Source organism: Columba livia, chromosome 2, assembly GCF_036013475.1.
Source record: "Columba livia isolate bColLiv1 breed racing homer chromosome 2, bColLiv1.pat.W.v2, whole genome shotgun sequence".
NCBI classification, from domain to species: Eukaryota; Metazoa; Chordata; class Aves; order Columbiformes; family Columbidae; genus Columba; species Columba livia.
In genome coordinates this window covers 26,051,408-26,068,229 of record NC_088603.1, presented here as the reverse complement: position 1 = coordinate 26,068,229, position 16,822 = coordinate 26,051,408, and the positions used below count along the sequence as shown (strand labels likewise).

The 16,822-nt window shown below is 39.2% G+C and overlaps 1 protein-coding gene across 4 annotated transcripts in view; it reads left to right on the top strand.

Annotated features, from left to right (window-relative positions):
- CALCR (calcitonin receptor) overlaps positions 1-16,822 on the top strand; it is a 171,392-nt gene that overhangs the window by 92,613 nt on the left and 61,957 nt on the right. For 3 of the 4 annotated variants that reach the window (XM_005504928.3, XM_065051078.1, XM_065051079.1), the window contains 3 exons: positions 128-215; positions 9,722-9,875; positions 13,568-13,678. In XM_005504928.3, coding sequence (XP_005504985.1) covers positions 168-215; positions 9,722-9,875; positions 13,568-13,678 — 313 coding nt within the window. In that variant the 5' untranslated portion in view covers positions 128-167. The remainder of the gene's footprint in view (positions 1-127; positions 216-9,721; positions 9,876-13,567; positions 13,679-16,822) is intronic. The other variant, XM_065051080.1, reaches the window with a different exon arrangement.

Sequence of the window (16,822 nt, the reverse complement as noted above, 5' to 3'; positions counted from 1 at the left end):
GCTAGTGGCACACACATATATGCAGAGTCCACTTTAAGTCTAAAACAATGCTTTTACATGAAGAGAAGGAATTTTTCTTAACAAATAAAGTCTAATACTGCTTTTGTTCTTGTTGTTTAATTCCCAGAAGGGTCAGCTACAACGTATCTCTCCAAGAAGACTCCAAAATGAAAAAAATAACCCACAGTTGTTTCTTACTGATCATACTTCTAATTGTAAGTACAAGAAAACTGAACTGCTCATGACACCTACAAAATTTATACTTGTGGTGATATCTAGAAAAATGAATATGAGTTGTATTTGTTTTACTGCACAGGTGAAGGAATGAGTTCCCTTACTGATAAATTTCAAAGTAAGGTTGATAAAGTTTTTAAATAAGATATCTCATAAAAGTTTGAACTTAAAACTCTTTTTTCTTGATGAGACAGAACTGCAAGTCTGAAGAAGGTAATGCATGTGATTTTTCATTTCTGTGTTTTACCGGCTACAATGTACCAGTGACACAGAAACTTAAGTGTTTGAAAACTTCCTTAACATTGTTGTGTGAAACATAGACTGAATTAAGTAATCATGGATTTTCACTGTTTATAATTACTCTACTATGAGGAAAGAAACTTAAATGGAAAATAACAATATAAAGTTTAGTTATTCAGTTATTATGCTATTTTCAACTGTTTAATATCAATATTAAAGTTATTTAAATGTATTGAACATGACTGAGTAACTGTTGTTCTAAATACGTAGTAAATGAATTGCTAACTGACTAAATACCTCTCATGTAAGTTGAGTGCTTTCTGTGATCTCTACTTGTGAAACCTCAAATTGTTAGCAATTATAATAAAGCCGTAGACATTAGAGGTAGTCAGAAATGAGATCACTGCCCAAAGCCTCAGTTACAGAACAGTCAGAGTACGCCTGAATGATGCCACTGGCAACAAGCACCTCTCTACCTTGGTGCAGTATGAGTCACTTGTGCGCCAGATCCCACCTTATTCCACAACTATTTATCTCTCTGTTCCTGAAGAAAGCCTTGATTCTTATTCTTCTTATATTTTGTTGTTTAGTTCCTCATGCCCCTCTGTTTCTCTTCTTTTCTTCCGACACCCTAATGTGGAACATTTGAGCATGTCTCCAAATCAACTCACATCTTTTCTGGCTGTAAGCTGTAGAAACAGGGCTAGAAGGCATGCTGTGGAACAGTAGAGACTGCTCTCCCAGGTTTGTTTGTTGGGCTGTGTCCCTCCTTTTGGCCTACCATAACTTGCCCACAGCACTGTTTGCCAGTTGATGTGGATAAAAAGGAGAGAAGGAAAGTAGAGAAGAGTAAACAAATGATGAGTAGAAGGAGGTAAAAAGAAAACAATTAAACGAGATCAGAGTGAATCCAGGAAAACATCAAAGAACACCTGATTTTGGTAAAATACTGAATTCATGGCTCAGGATTAGGACCCTCAACCAAAGAAGATCTGGACAGCAGGAGAAAGAATGGAGGAGAGCTAATACATTTCTGCTATCTTGGTCTCAAAAGAATTTGTCTAGAATTAGTTAATGACTTGAAGGATCATCCCTTTGTTGTGAGTGTTCCTAGAACAAGCCAATGCTGACTGATGGAACAGCTCCAGATTATTTTTCTTCCCCAGTCAAGTAACAGGACTGTAAATATTCTGATAAATAAAATTGTTAACAGCATTTCTGAGTGTCTGAGGTGCTCTGACTTAACAGCATGGATTTGTAGGTCAGCCCTGAAGGACTGGGGTGATCCTTGCTATTTTGTTTACAAATCTTTCAAATTTCTTACCCATGACAGTGTGTGTTCAAGGTTAGTTCTGTGCTCAATCCTGCAGTACTCCAGGGCCAGGATTTCTTTAAGAAACTCTGCAGTGAAATATGCATCCGCTTCCTTTTAGGTGTGTTTGCATGACAGGACTCTACAACTTCTGATTTCCATGGTTAATTTAAGCACAAATTTCCTTACATTTTCACTTTTCCAATCTCTACATTCCTTCCTTCCCTGCTGCAGTGGCCAGACTGATTTACTTAGACACCTCCTAGACTGATTTATCTTTCAGTAAGGGAGAAGCAACAGTCATAGAAGTAGACCACGAACAAGCTCTGTTTCCTTGGTGACACTTGCCAGAACACTGCTGTTAGATAAAATATGAAAAATATTTGGCATCAGTCATTTTTACAAAAATTTCCCCACCAGTAGCTAGTAGAAAACGTTCGGTTTTTTACATTTTATTTTTGATCTGTAACAAGAAAAGCATGTCTTACTTTCTCTTCCAAAAAGACTGTTCCTGCTCTGTTTGTTCGTCTAATCACTCCTGTGTTCCCAGAGCCATGAGCCCCTGGGACCTACGTGTCAGCTGCTGTCTGAGGTTCAGGAAGATACAGTAATTAAAGTGGTTTGTGACACAGGGGTGATCTCCCATTCTTGTTCTTTACCCACCCCAAAAACCACCTTTTCTCTTTGATGGCTTTGATAGTTTACTGTCATCCTCTTGTCTGTTTCCTACACTACCAGCTGGTAACTGCAAGTTGCTGCAAAGCAACACAACCTTTTGAGGTCCTTGCTTTCCCCTCTGGGCTCCAGGCTCTCTGTTTATGCCATTTGTCCCACACTTGGTGCCAGATTCATCCCCTATCTCTTGAATGTTTTGTCCTTAGACTCTAGCTACAATGTATCCATAGACCACCCCTCCCCACAGTCTCCAGCCTTTAGACCTGGCACCAAGGATTTTGGTACCTTCTGACAGAATCCAGCTCTCTTACATGTGTCATTCTTTGCAAGAATAAAGAGCACTTCACTCTTCTGTGTACAAGTCCATAATAACTTGCCCTTGCCAAACAAACACTAGAGCATCAGTTACTCCAAAACTTAATTTAGAAATGAAAGTAATTCCTTATTGTCTTCCTCTTTAATGGCTTCCCTTGCTTTTGCATACACAATAATGACAATGCTTACAGCATTACCAGATAGTTCTCTGCAATTCAAGGTGGATTCCATTGGAAAATTTAACTGTTCATTATTTCTTAGTTCACTTTATTCCTGTTACTCTCAAGTGGTTTGTAATTATTGAGAGTCACAGAATGTGATTGAGAATTATTTCCTCAAATACGTGAGCCCCTGTACACCAGAGCAATTAGTTTACCTCCTCAATGCACATTTCTCTCTGCAAGAGATGGAGCATCAGCACAACGTGTCCAGGGGCATCAAACTGCAGAGAATGAGGTGAAGGAAACAAGCTTGAGTCTCTTTCCCCTGTGACCGATCATTTTTGCGGGACATTGAAAAAAGAGAATTCTGTTCTTTGCATGATTTAGTCAAGTAAGAATTGTCATCTAGTACCTACAAATGGTAGTTTGGTCTTATCCTGTAAATGAGGATTGATGGAGTAGTTTTTCTCACATATTCCAATTTTGTTGTCCTAAGCCATCCACAAAGTGCTCAGTAAGGACAAAATGGATGCTACAGCTGGAGCCCACGCTATTATTCAATTAGGTCCATTAGGCCAATTTTGTATTTTAAAATAAACTTATTTTGAGTAAAAAACAAATTGTACAAGTTCATTACATCCAAATCTGTCAAGTTGTTACCAAGCCTCAGTCACTAACCTATGCACAGTCTGGAACATTATGTCTGCTCCTGGAACACTTGTGAATAATTCCCATTCACAACACGTGGAAAATCAGTTACATGAAAGCCTAAATGTAATTTTTGGTAACTGCACAAACTGGCATGTTTTGCAACACAGTTACAGTAGGTTCAAGTCGCCAAAAGCTGATTAGTAGACTGTTACGAGGGCACTGCTCATGGTGTACCCACTAGATCCTCACAGCTGGAAGTGCAAAATGCCTGGGTGAGGTGGTGCAACCACGAGCCCCCCTGGCCTCTGCCACCTGCCCACCTCAGCAGCTCTCACCACAAGTCTCTAAAACCCGTTTGTGCAGGCACCATAAGCACAAGCCTTTTCCTGCTTAGACAGCAGCTCTTCCAGCGTGTGGTCCAGAGCTGGTCCCAACCTTCAGTGAGCCAGAAGGGCTATTGAAGATCTGTGGCAGATTCCCTTGGCATGCTTTGTCATGCTGGCTGTCTGGGACTGCTGAGAGCACAGGGGCTTCCCCAGCCACTCGGATGTACCCCTTGGACTGTCCAGCTGGTCAGTGGAGCTGCATTGACCATGTGCATCAGACCATTGGCTCCGTGTGCCTGTGGGTGACACAAGTGCTCGTGGCCTCCATGCTCTCTCAGACTGGCAGAGATGGTTTCATCACCTGAGCCCGTGCCTTTGAAAGCTGTTGTTCTAAAGTGTGCACTTCTCTTTATAACTGTGGGTTGCTTCAAGCTGTAAGGAATTGGACTTGCAAGTTCTGGACCTCTTCTTGCACAAGAAAAACTCGGGAAAGCAAGTTGCTGGTGATTTAAGGTGGGGAGAATTAGTATGAGAATTTGAGACTCAAGATGCTCCTGGTTTCCCAAGAGGGAGAGGAATGGCATATTGTATTCTGTTCACCCCGGTTTCAGGAGTGATCAGGACTTCTTGTCTCCATCTTTGCTTTTTAAAAATATAAGAATGTTGCTATGCAGCTGATTGCTACAAAGAGGCCTCTCGCAAGATGATACTCAGAGCTACAAGCAAAAACCCATGAAGTATTCTGCAGTCTTCCTTTAAGCCCACAGTTTGCATCAGGCTACTCTGGGACTAAAGCTTCCTCACAAATCCTGCAGCAACGGAAGAGAACTGTAAGATTCATGAGTTGCTTTTCATTAGAAGTGCCTTATCTTCATCTGCTGTGGCTGATAATCTTGAGCTTGTTTAAACAGCTGCCAAAATCTGTGATCTAAGTCATATGGGATCTCACTGTGAGATAATTTCCACCCTACTTCAATAGCAATTGAGTATGGGAAAATTTTAACATTCAGTGGTTAAGTAAAACACATCATGTCAAGGTATTTCACCAAAGAAACTGCTGTTTCCTAGCAGATTTGTGATGGATAAGAAGTTGTTATGTTTACAGAGTACCATGCACTAATGGCGTTCCTGAGGTATTACAGTTGTTTTCTCATCTGTCCTAACACTATCAGCTGTGAAGAGTAGTTCAAACATAATCGAGGTATGAGAGAGGCTCTGCAACCTCTCTAAATCATGCTGAGTTCTCACTCAAAGTTGTGATGTATTGAAGGACAGAAGTTCAGTGACCCACAAAATGGTGACTACACATAGCAGTTTTAAAATAAATGTACCAAATGAATGCTTGAGTTATAGAAATCACTACCAAACAGTTGGAGCATACAGAATTTGAAATATATTTTGACTGACCTCAACAATAAATGTTGTGAAAGTACAGTATTTAGTAGAAGGAGGGAAAAAAAAAACAAATAATATTATGTTTGCTTTATCTGGATTCTCTCTTGTAGAAACTGACACAGTCTTGCACAGGTTAATAGCAGGTATCTCTTACAGAAACTGGGGCACTATTTGTTCATTTCTATGCAGTTTAATAATGAAGCCAAATTGATTTATGTAGATTCTTTTATTAATTCTAGGTATACAGTGAACTTCATCACTCCCAGCACCCTGTTTTTTCTCTGTGTAATAATAATTAATTTTCTTGTAACAGTCATTTGTCACGTGGTGGCTTGGTGGTCGTATGTATGACGTCATTTACTTGGACTTTTAGGAGTGACATCATATGTACGGCTGCTAAACTGCTGCATGGGACATCACTTAAACAGTTTTCTTCTGAAGAAATCATACCAACCATTTTCAGGCTATGAACACATCCTGATTATTAAGTTGTGAATTATTTATTTCTCTTTAATAAAGAATATTTATAAACAAATGAGGCATTGCTTTATTGTATCAACATCATTTGTATTTCCATCTGAAGTAACTGATGGATGGATGGGAAGAGTTCTAAACCTGCAGGACTCTGAACATTCAAAATTTGTTTAATATTGTAGGTAGTAAACACATGAAAATTTTTATGGTGAGAACATGTTTTAAAACTTAGTTCCTAAAAAACCTAGGTACAATCATGAAAACATGGTAGCAGAGGTTTCTAATCATGAATTCCATGACAGCACACACACTCACACAGACTTGTGGGGCATTCCCAGCCTTTCCCATGCTACACATTAAGCTTTCCCACACGTAGCCATGCCAAAGCTTCTGCTCCTCTAGTAAGAGAATAACGACCCAGTGATTTCTTCCTGCTCCATTTGCCCTTTCCTGACCCCTAACATAAGGAGTGTGAGAAGAATGAAACAAGAGTATCTGACATCACAAACTGTACCAAGATTTCTGTCTGACTGAGCCCCAAGAATTCAAGGCTGGATCATCAGCCCACTGAACTGACTTTGGGGAGATTGGGCTTTAGGGTCCAAGTCCCAGAGTGGTGGTGGATGCGTGATTCTCATAGGCATGGTAGAAAACACCAGCATTGCAAATAGAAGTGTGGCTGCTCAACATGAACAATCCAACAAATTTATTTTTCATTAGCCTGCTGAAATGGTCATCTGATTTTAAGGTAGAAGAAAATATTGTTCAAACTTCCATGGCCAGATTTTCAAATCTAGGCAAATAAAAACGAATAATAGGAGCCAAAGGGAAGAGCACTTTTAAAGGGCATATCACAGATGAACAATACCAGTAATGCACTTGCGTATAGCCCCATAATTGGATTTCATGCACAAGCTGTTCAATTACATTGCAAGTGCTTGCGTCTTTGTGTTTGGTAATAAGAAAAAAAAAAAAAAAAAAAAAAGATAATTTAAAAGATAGCTGCAATCTAACATTATTATGCCAGTCTTTATCCGAACTTGCTTTAGATTTACTGTAGACCATTAAGTGATTTCTACTGATGAAGTAATTTTCACTGAGCTTTACTGACACAGTCTCATCTATACTTTTAATCTCTCTGAGTTAATTCTTGTCCCAAATGTGGGCAATAGACATTTTTCTGGGAATTTCAGCTGGGCCATGTTTGCCTTGCTCAGAGGCTGTAGAATGGGCAGCCCACCTGGTTACACGGTTGAGCACGGTTGAGCACAAGTAATTTTGTGCACAATCCAAGTTGTTTATGCTACTCAAAACCACACAAACTCTCTGCTTCCAAATATTATTCATATTAACCTGTACAAAACAAGAGCAAACTTCTCCAGGAATTGTATTAATCCCTTACACACAGCAAGGTACAAAACCGACCTTTGGTTTCCAAATTGTATCTTACCCCTCAAAATCATAATTCCTAGTTAAAAACTGTTACATCTCCAGTAGTTAAAAGATGCAAATAGAACATTCCTTTTCTAAAGACAGATTGTACTTTTGATTTAAGCTTACATGTTTCTGTAGTGTGCAATCTTCTGAGAATGGTCTGTCCTTTTAAAAATGGTGAATAAAAGAGGATAGAAAGTTAGAAGGTGGAAAAAATATTCTGAAGCACTGAACAGTTTCTACATTTTCTATCTGTGTAACCAGCATTTGCCAATTGTTTCACATCTGTGTTGTGCTTTATTCTGTACAGATAAAGCAAATGAAATGGCAAGTATTTATGGCAAGCAACACCTGTCTTTCTGTCCCCTATAAGTGTGAAATGTTTTTGATCTTGTTTGGTAAAACAGATCTGAAGAACAGATCATCTCCTTCCTAGAAGAAAACAAAATAAAATAAAAACATTGTGGCAGGGGAAGGAAAATTGGTGATATTTTCCAAGCACAATCAGATGGTTATGCTTTCAAAACATGAGTTTGTTGCCAAACTGGCCCAGAATAACAGAAGAATCATCAAGAAGGGAGGTGATGCCATGGAAGCCTTCCTAACTTTCTTTGACAGTACCATTATTCCTCTCATCACTGCAAACAGCTTGGAGCTGAGGTATTATTCAAAAGAAAAAAATTATCATGGAGTGTCTATGAATCACATCAGAGAAGTACAGAAGCCTGTGGTGATACACAGATGCAAAGGGCTAAGAGAGACCTGAGAGCATCCCAAGAGCCTTATCTGCATTTTCCTATGCTATATGCTGGATTTAGGATATTGCTTGACTGGTTTTTAAATGATCCTCATAGATTCCAGCTACTCTTCTTAATCTTTTCACAAGTGGGGGTTCTGTGATAAGATTGGCTTTGCTTCTGTATTTCATGTTCTCGCTTTCTACTTGCTTCATTCTTCACTTGGATGGCCAGGAAACGTTCCAAATGGCTTCACTGTCCAAGTAAATCTGTGTGTGTGTACATAAAATTTATATAAAATTGTATCTACCAGAAAATATCTTCCCTCTTATTCCTCCCTTTTTATTTCAAGCACCTTTTTAAGTGCAATGAGATAACCTGCCTTCACTGTTCTCCAACCTTCAGACAGTATCTGTATACAGTTCAAAATGAAAATGTTAGTATCAAAAGATATTAGATTGAATGAGGAAAAACAGTTTGGTATATGAGCATAGAAAAATTAAACTGAGATGATCTACCACAGAAATATTAAGATAAAGTAATGCATTTTTTTTTCACCTCACTCAAATCTGCTGTGGTTTTGCTGTGTGTTTATCAAGGTATTCTAGTTGTGCAAATTGAACAGAAAGTGATGTATTAATGAGCCATAATTACTTGTGATGTTCAATCGGAAAAAAAAAGGAAACAACAATTTAAGAAGTAAGATGGTATTAGAATTTTCAAACCTGTCATGTTTTTCATTTGGACTACAAATGCTTTCTTAAAGATCTGTGTGTTAGTATTTGGTGCTAAAAATGCCAAGTCTTTGTGCTTACGAGACTTGTAAGTTTTGAAGCAGCTTGTAAATGACTCTGTAGGTGTTTCTGATGGCTTTGGTATGGTTTAGTATAGGAAAAAAAACAGAGGGTCATACAATGAAGGCAGCATTGCTTTCACTTGGGAAAGCAGAGGAACTAATCCTTTCCTATCACCTTCATGCAGAGAAGTGTCCTGATAGAGGATTAAGGCAAAACAGAATTAGCTAAAGCTCCTCACTTTCATTTCCACCCTGGCTCACAGACCTGGGCTGTGCAACAGAGGGATGGATGGATGGATGGATGAATGGGTGGGTGGATGAGAAAAAGGATATCTGACCTCTCTACCTGAGATTTTTGCTTTCCAGAGGCAATGATCCTTCCCCTTTGCCATGCAAGCAGCTCAGAGTCAAAAGTCAGAAGACACCACTTGATCAAAGAGGACGTTGTTTTTCAGACCTAAATTTAGGGACACTTTGCTTTGGTACTTAAGTAGGAGCTAAGGCCAGGTAGAAAGGTTTAAACTCTCTGCCTGGTGTTTCTATAATTTTAACAGTTGAAGGAGCTCAAAGCAGGTGGTATAAAACAGGAAATAATCAGTTTTTGACTGTGGCACTGAGGTATTTTGTCTGGGCACAAGTGAGTGGGAACACATGTGTGTAACTTTGGGAAAATACAAAATTTTTTTGCAGATCGCTAAGCTAAATGAAAAGATTTTAAAGACTTTATCAAGTTTTAATGGTCCTCTGTTTTGCCAAGAAAAAGAGCTTGATCTGAATCCTATGTTTATAACGAGGTAAACTAGTAAAAATTCAGCATTTATTTTGCAAGCGGTATAAGGCCTATCATAATGCTAAACACGTGCAAATAAAAGGCCTTTGAAGAATTCATAGTACAAATTTCCAATCCTCACTTTTTTATTTTATCATCTTGGTTTATTCACTTCTACTAACAGTTTTTCCTTTCTGCACAGAGAACGGTCCCAAGTCTTTCTTCTACTATAAATTATACTGATCCTACATTAGAGCCTGTAGTAACTGAAAATTCAGTCATACGACAGAAGATAATAGATTCACAGTTCAAATGCTATGAGAGGATGAACAGAGCTCCTCCATATAAGAAAAAAGGTAAAAAAGATTTTAAAATATTTCTTTGTATGTTGCTATGCTTACTTGTATGGCTATAAAGAAACATTTTCTTCTCTATACTAACCCATAGTCTTCCTCGGTGTTCAGTAGTCAAATTCATACTTACTTAGAATCCTCTTAAGTGCAAAGAAAGAAAAAAACCTGGAATGAGCCCAAGGAATGATCAGCTCTTCCTTCCTCCCCACACAGATGGTACCTTGGTCATCTATATTTCTGGCTCAGTGCTTTGCTGCTTGAATATCTCTTGTTCTTGCTTAGGGAATGGCATTCTCCAGAACCTTTTCAGCAAGCTTGCACAAAGACCTGCTTGTGAATGGTGATCTCTTAAATATAAATATCATTCTGTTTGTTTCACTCACTGTTTTGTTTTTCTGTCATTCGTGTATTGACTGATAGCTGTCATGCTCTGTAGCAAAACAGATGTGCCAGGTGTCTGTATTCAGCAATAACAGTAGCAAAAAGAGGTTTTTAAAACACTGGGGGACACATCTTTACTGAATACAAGGCTCACATTAAGATTAATAAAAAGGGAAATGACAAATAATAGTGGTGTTACAATGGCACCAATGAATAAGAAGCATTCCCGATTGGGACTTAGTGTTCTGGTAACTATTTCTCACAGAAGAATATGGATAATAATATAATATGGAAGTTATGGACAGGCTAGAGAAAAAGTGTTGGAGGCACTGTGGGGATTTATGCAAGTAAAAACAGAGATACTGAGGCCACAATTTGAAAAGAAAATGTATTAAAAATATTTTTTAAATCATTACTTAAAACCCAAACTAATAAATGGGGTGGAGATAATGTGGGATTTTTGTAATACAAGCCTTGATGGATTAAAACAACCTTCCTGTCTGCTCAGATTAGTCTTTTAGTCTCCAGCTCTATAAATATGTCATTTTTTGATGCATCTATTATTCTGCTGCATTTACCTTTCTTTTGCACCTTCAGCCCTTGCAAAGGACTGAAATGTTTTCCTAGCATGAGCAGGAAATTCATATGTCTCATGACTTGAATTCCTGGTAATGTTCTCAAGGGCAGCGTTCTCCCAGGAGGACAGTGGTGGCAGACCCACAGCCATCGGACACCACACAGCAGTTCCTGCATTCCTTTGACTGGCAGCTAGATTTGCCATTAGGGACTGTTATGATCATAGCAACACACACTTAATTCATTTAAAACCCAGACTGAAGATAATGGGTGACTAAAGAATTATGCCAATACAACCAAAGTTGCGTTTTCAACTGAATTACAAGATCCTCACTGGCCATCCAACATTTAAATTTCAAAAAGGGCTGAAAGGGAACAAGGATCTAAGTCTCTTGGCTGCAAATATGAAAGGAAAGATGGGATCAAACAGGAAATTCCTTTAAGGTAAAGGACAACCATAGGAGTGTCTTCTGAGAGGAAAAGCCCAACACATGAGGAAAACCCAGTGTCTGGTACAACTTTACAGAGCCAGCTAAGATGTGTTTAATTTTTCCCTGGCATCTCTGCAGTCCCTGGTGTTGCTCATTTATAGACTGGTGCAAAGGTGGTTTAAATTCTTCGTAATCCTGTGTCTCAAAGCTGGTGGCAATGAACTGCAGAGAACTGCACAGTATCTCACACTCAGAAGCCAGAGAGGTGATACAATAGAGGTGAGCTGTGGCAGCATTACAAATGGCCATGTGTCAGCAGGGCTGGAGTAACAGACTGTGCACACACTTATCTTGCCCATTTCATGATAGAATTGATAGAATTGATTATTTTGAATCCCAAAGAAATATCAAAATGCGGTGCCCAGTCACGTGGGAACACCTGACCATCCCGACAGGATGGCGTAGTGCTCCTGCACTCCCTGTCCATCCAAAAATGTAATATTTTTAGCTGATGATAAAAGAGTTCAGTGTTCAACCCTTCTGTTTTATTACTTCCACTGTTTTTTTCCCAAAGCACTTAAAAACACATACGTATTTCTATGTCTATATATGTGTGTGTGTGTGTAAATATATGTATTTATGGATGTATGCGTGCATATAGATCTGTTACTTACCTTGAATGACACATTCTACAAGGTATATATCAACATCAGTGATTTTTTTCCTTTATCAGGCAAGGCAAAGGATTTAAAGCTAGAAATTCCTAACAAACCCATTCTTCAGTCTTTCAGATGCAAGCTTAAGTTGCAAAAATTGCAAACATTTTTCACTTTTCTGTTTCTTTGATATTACAAAATGATTCCTAAAAGTCTTTCAGATACATCTCAAGGCTGGAGAAGAACATGAGAATGCCTGAAGGAAAGATAACAAACTGCTGATATGATGGTTGGTTAATTAAGTGAGCAAGTAGCATATTTAACTTGACAGTGGAAAAATATAGCTGCATAAACTCTTAGCTAATGAAAAAAAGGAGTGTTCATAAAAATATCTTTTTTGCTCTACATATCTGGGAAAAAAATTGGAAGTTTTATGCTTTCAATTTTTAATCCATAAAACCAATTATTGGTGCAAATTTGAACAATTCAGACATCTTTTTACAGCTTTCCTGCTTCAGTAAGAAAGCTTATCTGTGGATAATTTAAAAAGCACTATAAGCAATTAACTGCCCATATTTTATTAACTTTCAATAGTTATTAGGCCCCTTCCATATGATTCTTTCAAAAACAACCTTCATGGTCATAGTAGCAATTTTGAAACTTTCTCAAGACCAGAGCAAAAAAATCAAGATGTACCTTCTCCCTGTATTTCATTTTAACCTGATGGTCATCACGATAAATACCCTTCCTCAACGCGAACTGATTTTAAATGGAAAATAACTAAGTATAGGGGTGTTGTTTCTTTCTCTTTTCTTTTTTTTTTTTTTTCCCACTTGAATAAATCCACAATCAGTCAGGAAATTGTGTCATAGCCAGCAGTCTTCTAGTGTGATTTCTGTGGACTGTAGTTTGTAATATTTCTGTAAGACAAATCAAGAATGAGCTGTGTTCTGCCTCTCTAGTGTGGCCATTGTTTCTGGGGCTGGTAACAGTCCTTGTAGGGGACACAGCCTCGAGAGTGCCACCTTCCCAGGGAGGTGTGATGAGGACAGGATCACAGCATGCCTGCTCAGTCAGCATCAGCAGGCAGAGTTTGCCTGTTACAAATTGGTCTTGCACCTCACTTCACTGCACCTGTAGTTATCTGACTGATCTCTAGCGCTAAACAGCGCAACAGCCTCACAGGGACCTGTCTCTGCAAACGTTATCTTTTGCAAAGATGTCCCTGAAAGCCCTTTCTACCTTTACATATCACAGACTCGATTTTCAGACCTGCTAAACAGCAGGAAGTGAAATGAAAATTGGGTGTCTGTAAAGTCTTTGGATAACTGAGGCCCCCCCTGCCACTAGTGTTCAAATTTACAGCAAAGGATGGAAGGAGGATCAGGAAGATTAGACCCTACATTCAAAATTCAGTTCAACAGGCTTAAAAGCATTCACTTTCCAGTAAAATTAACACCACTAACATCAGGTCAGCAAAAACAAGTACCTTGCAGCACCTGAATGCCACACAAAGTGTAGAAATAACAGGGGGGTTTATTGCAAAAAGAAGATTGTCTGCAGACAGCAATATTCCTTGGGAGGCTAGAACAGAGCAGATTCAGGAGTGACTGTGTGTGAATTAATTAATGCATTCCTCTTCAATGTCCAGGTCTGTTCTGCAACAGAACATGGGACGGGTGGTTGTGCTGGGATGACACACCTGCTGGAAGAATCACTGCTCAGAATTGTCCAGATTATTTTCCAGACTTTGATCCAACTGGTACAGTATTGCTTTTTATCATTTTGTCTTGTGAAGGGAATATCCAAAACATTTGTGCCATTGAGCAGAAGCATGTTTCCAGTGGCATTTCTGCAGCACTGTGACATCTCAAAGTTTGGCTGAAATTAAAATATAACAAGCTTTCAGATTGTCTAATTTATATATTTTCAGTTTTAAAATAGTTATTATAAATTTACATTTTTGTAAATATAACCAATGGATTTATGAAACCTAGTTTATGAAAATATTAACTATTTAATTATGATATCAAAACATTTATAACACCTCATTCTAAGTTTTCATAATTAAGAGGAAATTCTAACGTGCATGAAATATATATCAGCATGTTCTTTATTCATTTTTTTGTTGGAAAATACCCTTTTGTAGAAGAAGTTGAGCAGAAATAATGTTCTTTCAGTCTCCAAGTTTCGGTTGTTTATTGAATTCTTCTTACAAATATTAGCAGCCATACAAACCAAGAGAAACAATTCCAGAAAGTTTAGAAGGACAAAGTAAAGGTAAAATCAAGTACATAAATATTGCTAAATAGATACAAGGAAATACTAGACACAAGTATAACCCCACAAAGAGCATTGTTTGAAGAAAGACACAGTTATGTATTCCACACTCAGGGCATATTGCTTATAGATGATGCTTGATGCCACAGTGTGCTACCAGTTGCAATTAAAACCCATGAAACTAAACATTTGGAAAGGAGGTTATATAAATCTAAATATTTTCCACAAGTTTAAACCAAAATATATATGCCCAACTGGAAAATAAAGAAACAGACTATTGCATAGATGTGAATTAATTACCCAGTACAGCAGCTAAAACTTGAATTTTTTTGTGCTTGCTGCCTACTTAGAAACAGAAGAGGTTCCAGATTGGATCAGACCTGGTATGCAGTTTGCTGAATTCCATTTGCAGTAGCAGTCAGATTGATCAATATTTCTGTTTGTTATAAATCAAGCTACCCATGGTTAGAGAATTCACCCAGCAAGTGGGAAACTTACAGTGTCAGCCCCAGTCTGAGGGGGATTCAAACCTGCATCCCAACTTTGATGGAGGAACCTCCCCCTTTCCAGTGGAAGCAGGCATTGGACAGGATGGACTGAAGGATTTGTGTGCCTGGGAAGTGGGCTCGTGTGGTGATGTGACTGTCCACCTCTTGTGGGAATACTCTGAGACCTACCCAACAAATCTTACAGGAGTTTGCATCCCTGAGACACATAAAAGGCAACATATTGCAGTCTTGTCCTTTGTGACCTCTTTTTGCTTTCTGACACAGTCTTGAGCTCTTTTCTGTACAGTGTCATAGTTTTCTAGGAGGAGTCTGACAGCAGGGCCATGCTCACAACTAATCATTGGAGCACCAGGGGGAAACAGGCTGAGGAGCTGAGACCCTCAACTGGAGGAGTGCCTTTGACCTAGGTCTCCCTTTCTATATACAAGTGCTTCAACCATTAGGCTATTTGGACAAAAGATGTCAGAAGGGCAGTTTAAAAGAGCTGGCCAAACTTGGTTCAGTTCCCATAAAGAAGTCCTCATGTTCAGGAGAGCCCTTGAGTCTCTGAATCATGAGGTTACATGAGCCCATTCCTACATGCATGTTAGAGGTGCCTCTTGGACAGGGTCTGTACCTCCTGCTTCAGCCCCCAATTTGTTTGTGATATCATCCCCATGTGGCAACAGCCCCTCTGAGGAATAGCACAATTTACTACAAGGCTTCTGCTTTTGCTGCTTCCATGGTTTCCATAGAAAAAAATGGGGCACTAACAGTCCCGTATACTTCATGTGCTCTTCAGCTGTTACCTGCAAAAGTGGGTGTTGGGCAGCTCTGTGATCACAGAAATCTCCCCATGAATCACAGTCCTCATCCCTCAGTGCATGGGGCTGATGACGGAGCCACTCTCCTGCTCACTCCCAGCCCACCTATTTCCAGCTTTTCCACTTGCGCACTTGTCTCCAGTGACTTGTTCTGAACTAATTGCTCCACTACAACAGCACTCTTCAAAGTAATAATTCAACCCATCCATGGAGAAGCTACTCACTTCACTTGTTAATGCTTCTTAACACCAAGGTCTGTGGCTTGTACAGCTGATTGCAAATCACCCTTTAATGTGCAGATGCACGCAGCAGAGTCTGGCCCACAGTGTGTGAGTATCATGGTTACTCTTTCTGCCATGTTTTAAAACTTGCAGATTTGGGAATTTTTTAGTATTCCTGTTCTCTTTACACAGCCATGGTGGGGGGGAAGCCTGCTTCCATAATTGATTTCCTGCTGTTCTCTCTGCTATCATGCTTAGAAACAAAACCTATGGTCTCCTGGACTCAGCATTTTCCTCTGGCACATCTCTCTTGTCAGCACCTCTGTCAGCCTCTTTGCCTGCATTCTGCTCAGTTGACACTGTTTCACTGGCTCAGTGGCAGCTCAGCATCTCCTCGCTGAGTGAGACCCACTTTCCTAAAGTAGCTGTTGGGTTCCCCAGCATCTATTACAGCTGCGGCATCAAAACAGCAGGCAGGCAGACTTTGCTTCGCAGGTGGCTGATTGTCACACTGGGACTTAATAAAGTAGGAGGGAGACAAGAAATCATGGGGGTGACTAGAAGTCTTTCAGCTGCTAATGCAAGTGGCTGCCACTTACAGGTGGCCAAAAGCACAGGTTCAGCTGTCTTGAGAAATCTGTCAGGTTTTGTGTCACAAGTCATTATTTCCTTTGGTAACTTCTGCCTGATAAACAAAATACAGATGGATTTTCTGCTGAGAAACAGAAAATTCATCTTAAAGAACAACAGTTTTACGAGATGAAAACTGCAATGACTGTCAGATTTTCTTCCGATTAAGTCTCCATGATATGAAACCACCTCAGCATGTATTTTAGGCATGCAAGTAGCCCAATGGACTGTTGAAATTAGTATTTCATGCTGTGCTGCTTTGGACTGCACTGAGATTTGCAAAATCATTTTATATCAGTTCACTGGTGGCTTAAGTCGGTTTTGTTTGAGGTCATCTATAACTTCGAGTCCTGGAATAAAGTTAGGTCATACAGCCTTGTTTTTGTGCTTTGATACTCATCACTTGTAACTGGAAAATTGGAATATTATCTGACAGCACAGGATCAGATCCTCCTCCCGTATC